This window comes from Pterocles gutturalis, unplaced genomic scaffold (assembly GCF_000699245.1).
Source record: "Pterocles gutturalis isolate BGI_N339 unplaced genomic scaffold, ASM69924v1 scaffold14180, whole genome shotgun sequence".
In the NCBI taxonomy this organism is placed as follows: domain Eukaryota; kingdom Metazoa; phylum Chordata; class Aves; order Pterocliformes; family Pteroclidae; genus Pterocles; species Pterocles gutturalis.
This window is the reverse complement of record NW_010141000.1, coordinates 57477-63171: the sequence shown is the minus strand read 5'-3', so window position 1 is coordinate 63171 and position 5695 is coordinate 57477. Positions and strand designations below refer to the sequence as shown.

Sequence of the window (5695 nt, the reverse complement as noted above, 5' to 3'; positions counted from 1 at the left end):
GGGGGGCCAGAAGCTTGATTTGCTTGCTTTTGACTTGCGATGCTGGCTCCTCTCTAGAATGCAAACCCTTGCACAGGATGAAAACAGGTTTGTTGCAGATTCTCCTGGAAATGTTTCGTTCCCCCACCGCCGCCACCTTCCTGTTGGAGATGTCAGAGAAGAGCTTAATGATGGCACGGTGGCAGATACCTCTGCTGCGAACCCTCCGCTGTTCTTTGGCGATGTTAAGGCAGAGATAAATCTTTTATGCAGCTGTCTTTTCATATCTGTAGCGGTTGCTGCACAATCTGCACTTGATTGCAGCTAAAATATTCTTTTTAGGATCCGTTTCACAAAATGATGCAAAATAAACACAGATGGGAGAAGTGGGGGAGAGAAAGCTGTAATGAAGTAGTGATGGTGGATTGATCTTCCCTCCTTTCCCCTCTCCATTACCCTCCCCCAAAATGTGAGCCTGTTCTGAACACAAAATGCTACATGTCTTGTTTTAAAGCAGTAAAGATTTGGGGGGCTCTGGCTGGGGTTTTGGAGGGAAGCTGTCATCAGTGGTGCTTGCCTTACTGACTGACTTTCTTGAATGTCTGTGGCTACCAAGACCATCAGCCTCTATCTTGCCTACACCTGTTGTAACATATGTCTTGTTTCTTCTAACACCTTGCAGGTCATTCTTCCAGAATGCCAGAGGAAAGTTCACCAAAGCGGAGTCCTCAAAACATCCCATACAAGGACCTGCCCCATATCATCAACGCTGATGGGCAGTATCTCTTCTGCAGGTATTGGAAACCAGCAGCAACTCCCAGGTGAGCACTTTCAAGCAAATGTCCTTTTTCACTGTCAGTAAATAAGAGTCTATTTGTGTAATTATTATTTATAGCATGACTGCCATTACAGGGCTGTGTGCACGGAGCTATGCAGAGCCACTAAGAGAGATTTCTCCTATCTGAGAAAGCCCCTGCTGTACAAACTGTGTTTGCCAAACCTTTTCTTACTCAAGTCGGCCTTAGAGATGTAACCCATGGGGTTACTGTCATTTCATGCACAGCTGGCTTGGTTGGCAGTTCAGTACGCTGCCGAGTGGCACGTGCAGCTGGCTGATGCCGACCAGCAATAAACAACTATCTTCAAACTAGTTGCACAGGCAATCCGGGAGGGATGGGAGGCAGGCTTGGGGATGTCTACTCTTTTCAGTTTTCTCAGTGTCAACAAATTAAACATCAGCATCTGACTTCAGTTTGAACAGTAGCAGCTGAAACCTCAAGGCAACAGGCAGAATATGGTTTGACTGCATTGCTTTTTGACTGTTGTTTGGGGTTTTTAATTATTTATAGTTAATAAATGATTTAGGGAGCTCTTTCATTGGAAACTGTGATTTCAGAACTGAACTCAGTAATAAACACAGACAATGAACCAGATAAAGAAATTTAAATAATGTTTTTTTCATAATATAAATAGTCCCTTTACTGTAGTAGCTTTCTGTGCTGATTGTATGCTGATTATGATCCACTATAGAAAGCTATCTCTGTTCCTCCCATAGTTAGGATCTTCCTCCCAGCTTGGCACATATTTATGCTACCACTAGTTACACAGGTAGCTACTTCGTAAAAGTCTGGATATTGTTTTATTGTTCTCTTTTTCTGCAAGCCGACAGGAAAAGCTGTGTTGACTTTATATGGCTAGAATAAACAGTCACAGGAAAAAGTTGGTCAAGCTGTAGTAGGGAGTTAAACTTTTTCCTTGACCACCCAACAGGTTAGACATCATCCTGCATCTGAATCACCCTGCAGCCGTGCTGAGAGATGGACACGGGTCCGAGTTAGCTGGCCTTGGGCTCGATGCCTGCCAGTCTCAGGGGCAGTGGGGATGACACAGAGCTGGGAGATGGGCAAGCACCCACGTGCACTGTCCCCAGAGGGGAGGACTGGGCAGCCACCCCAGTATAGCTCCGTTGCACTGCTCGGACTGTAGGAGATGGTTCTTGGCTTAGGGTCACCTGGTCCACAGAGCTTACTTCTCACTGCCTTTCAGAAACAAGGAGGAAAGTTTTTGGCACTGATGCTTTACCTAGTGTTTGTGCCAACCTGAAGATTTCCTCTAAAAAAAATATAAATGCTATCAGAACAAGCTTCTGCAGTGAAACCAGGCTGTCTCGTATTATAATGCTAATTAATCATTAACTGCCCACAACCTTCTTCACCCAGTTGTGGAATTACTTTCTTTTTTTTTTGTGTTTAACTTCTTAGCAAATTAGTAGTGAGTGGATGGGTCTTTGATCAAGAAATGAAAGGATGGTAAAGAACGGAGAGTTAAAACTTGGTGCCTAGGTCCTCTGGGTAGTTAATTTTTTTAGGGCTCTGTGCACCAAGCAGTTAATTGAGAGAGAGCTTGCCCTAGTTTTGTGACAACAAAAGTGGCTGGGATCAGTGTTGCTCATTTACAAGTGGTTCCTGAGTGTGTGTGTGCGTGTTTGCGTGTTTGTGTACAAGGAGGGGGCGTACTGTTTATTATTAGCTCTTCTTGCATTGTTACGGATGAGAGAGATGGGAAGTGACTGAATAACAAGTTAGTGCCTGGATCCCACAGTCAAGAACGCTCTTGAAGTGCTTTGATAGGCAAACCAAAAATACTTTTTTTTTCCCCCCTCATAAGTAGCTCAGCTTTTTCTGCTTCATATGTAGAAGCTCAGCAACTTTCATCTAATTTTAAATGTTCAGCAAAAGTGATCTATATATATATATGTATAGAGAGAAAGAGAGATGCCTCAGGGGCCTTTTACAGGCCTGCTACAATTTATTCTGTTTCAAATACTGAAGGCAGTATTTCTAACTCAATTGTTGATTCAGGTTCAAATCTTAACGCTAATGAATGACGCTATAACTGTCAAGCGGTGGGATCTTTCCATTGATCCATTATGCATCTAATCCCAGCCAGGGCTATAGAAATACCTCTTCACTGCAGATGCCCAAAGGTTATCATTGACTTGTCTCCTATTAGAACAGGACTTCTCATCCTTGATCCCCCCGCCCCAGGGAGGGGAGAAAACGGGATGCCTGCTAAAGGAAAAATTAAAAAGTAGCCTAGCCTGGGGTGGAAGAGCAGACAATGGCCAGGCAGTCTCTGAGAATGGCACCGACCAACAGACATCGCCCCTCAGAGCTGGTGCTTCTCTTTTATCTCCTCAAACAGACCCGCAGAGGTGGGTAAAGGCTGTGGCGGAATAATGTGCTGTAGCATCTTTAAAAAAAAAATAATATTTGTTAGGAAGACGGGGAAATTTTGTAAGGCTCTTTTGCTTCATGCTCACAAATATCCAGGCTCTGACCCTGTGCGGTGTCGATCTGACTGATGAGCCCGTTCTGGTGCACATATGGAAGCTTTATTATAAGTGCCACCGAGGCCAAGGTTGTCCTGCGAGTGAAAGGCACCTATTGTGAGTTCCTCAGCAGGGTCCGCTTTGTTTCCAAGGGGGATTTAGGTGATTACTTCGCAGGAAGCTGACACACAAAGGCGCTCAGATGTCATCATGATTAGATGGGGTAGAGAGAGTAGGTAGTAATGGGCTTAAGGAAGGAGGGTGACAGTGTTTTCCACTTGTTTTTCGGGAGGGAAGTCACTCCCAAGAGCAGAGCTGGGGACTGGGTGTCTGTCGTTGCTGTGTACTGGTGGCAGTGCCGGTGCCCTCTGCGAGCTGCCCAGCGTGTTGAGCCAGTTCTGTCTGCAGATGGAATTGGGTGGCCTTGTGGAATGCAGCAGGGCGGAAAAAGCAGCATGTTCTGGTGTCGTGTTCATGTATCGTGCCAACGGCAGGATGCACAGAGCATGAGGACGGGAAGCTCTTTGCCACCGAGCGCTCCCCAGTGAGTGCAGGGATCTGGGCGAGGCAGAGCATCCTCGGGACCATGTCATGTTGTTTGGAGGAAGTCAGTCATTGATACCGAATGAGGTGGATCTCGTGCCTATAGCGTGTCCCAGGAGCTGAGGAAATCCTACTTAATGGGAAAGCAGTCTTTGTGTCAACAGAAGCGATGGCTCCATGCAAGGCTAAAGCCTCTGCCACCACCCTGAGCGGTCTGAGTCAAAATAGGAGGTGACAGGAGGTGAGGAATCCAGAAACCGTGCTCTGTTCCCAGCTCTCAGACAAAGCTGCTAAGAATAGAGGTAGGATGAGGAAGGGGAAGGCAGGTTGGGAGGAGAAGTCAAGACATTTCCTTTGAGGCCCCTAAAGGGCTTGGAGAAGTTCAGAGAGAACCTCCTTCTCCTCTTTGTTCTGTATCCCCACAGCCTTTTCTGGATGCTTCGGCTGTTGCTGTCACTGCCTAGCTGAGCACAAGCAGTTTGTTCTGGGGCACTTTCAGCCCCTCTGCTTGACCTCAGATAGACCCTGGGAGATGGATTGTCCGAGGGTGGGTTTTCAAAGGTGCTGACAGCCTGCAGCCACCACTGACTCCAGGTGGAGAAGGTGATGCTCAACCCTCCCCCTGTAGCTCCACCACTCCAGGCTGGACACTTGAAGCTTGAGACACTTGTAGTTAGAGGATGGTTTGGAAAATGTGGGTTCCAGACAGCCTTGTATCTGGGCTTCATCATCTACCAGGCAGAAACCGTTATCTGGCCGGTTAGCAGGCTGCTTGTGTGTCTCTCCGCGCAGTGCTCTCCAGGTGCACTCAGATGATGGGGGACTGAAGTGGGCTGCCCGAGGGGCTGCGTGGAGCTGGACACGTGTGGGTCGCAGGCGTGCTCCTGGGTGATGGTTAATGGCTTGGCTCAACTTGAGACATCGTGACCGTGGTTTAAGTGAACAATTGTCTGAATAAACAGTGTCTTTGTAGGAGCTCTTTCAGTTCTACACCCAACAAGTGTTATTAAAAAATACTAAAATTAAACAAACACAAAGCACCTGCTTTTCTATTTACTTTTAAAATTTATTTTATTTTTTGAAAAATGCCCGTCATTCATTCTGAATGAAAGGCCAAGCCAATAAGGAGAAAATATATTTCTCCCTTCCCCAAGGACTTTGCAGAAGTGCCTGCGGCGCAGAAATACAAACTGCCTTTATATTTGAACTGGCCCTTAAGTGGTGGATATTGCTTGCTGATCTTGGCACCTCGTTACCAGCATTTCCATGACATTTCCACAAGAACAGCACAGCTCCCAGCATGAGCAGATGCCAAAGCCGAATTTGACTTTCAGACCCTTCCAAAGGAATAAATAAATAAATAAATGAACTCAAAGCAAAGGGGATCAAATCACTAATTATAATGTCTTTAATTATACTGTGTGCTGCTAGTCTCCAGAAATACTTAAAGGAATTTCTGATCGAGTGTCACTCCTGAGGAACACTTTTGTTTGTACTAATGAGGTTAACTTCAAACTAACACACACGGGCCAGATTTTTATGGTGCAAAGTGACTTATGTCAGCACAGTTTGCTGTGGGATGAATTCAGCTCCCCGTGTGTGTCTGATCACATCGTACACAGTGCACGGGGGAAATAACAATTATCATTGTTGAATCAACATTCTGGGCTTTGCTTCCTACGTTGGTATTGCCTGAGTTTCCAAAGCCTCCCTTCTATTCACCAGCCATGCGTGTGTTCCTTTAATGCCTACGTTCTCCATGTGACTGACTTATTCCCTGTGAATGGGAGCATCCTTTTATGATTTCTTATCGATTTCCAGAGGATGGGCAAATTAGCAAAC

General features: G+C 45.9%; 1 protein-coding gene across 1 annotated transcript in view; it reads left to right on the top strand.

The window, feature by feature from the left end:
* The first annotated feature begins 17 nt into the window (after positions 1-17).
* Positions 18-5695, top strand: part of MGLL (monoglyceride lipase) — a 56726-nt gene continuing 51048 nt past the window's right edge. The window contains exons 1-2 of the mRNA XM_010083879.1: positions 18-87; positions 662-800. Coding sequence (XP_010082181.1) covers positions 78-87; positions 662-800 — 149 coding nt within the window. The 5' untranslated portion in view covers positions 18-77. The remainder of the gene's footprint in view (positions 88-661; positions 801-5695) is intronic.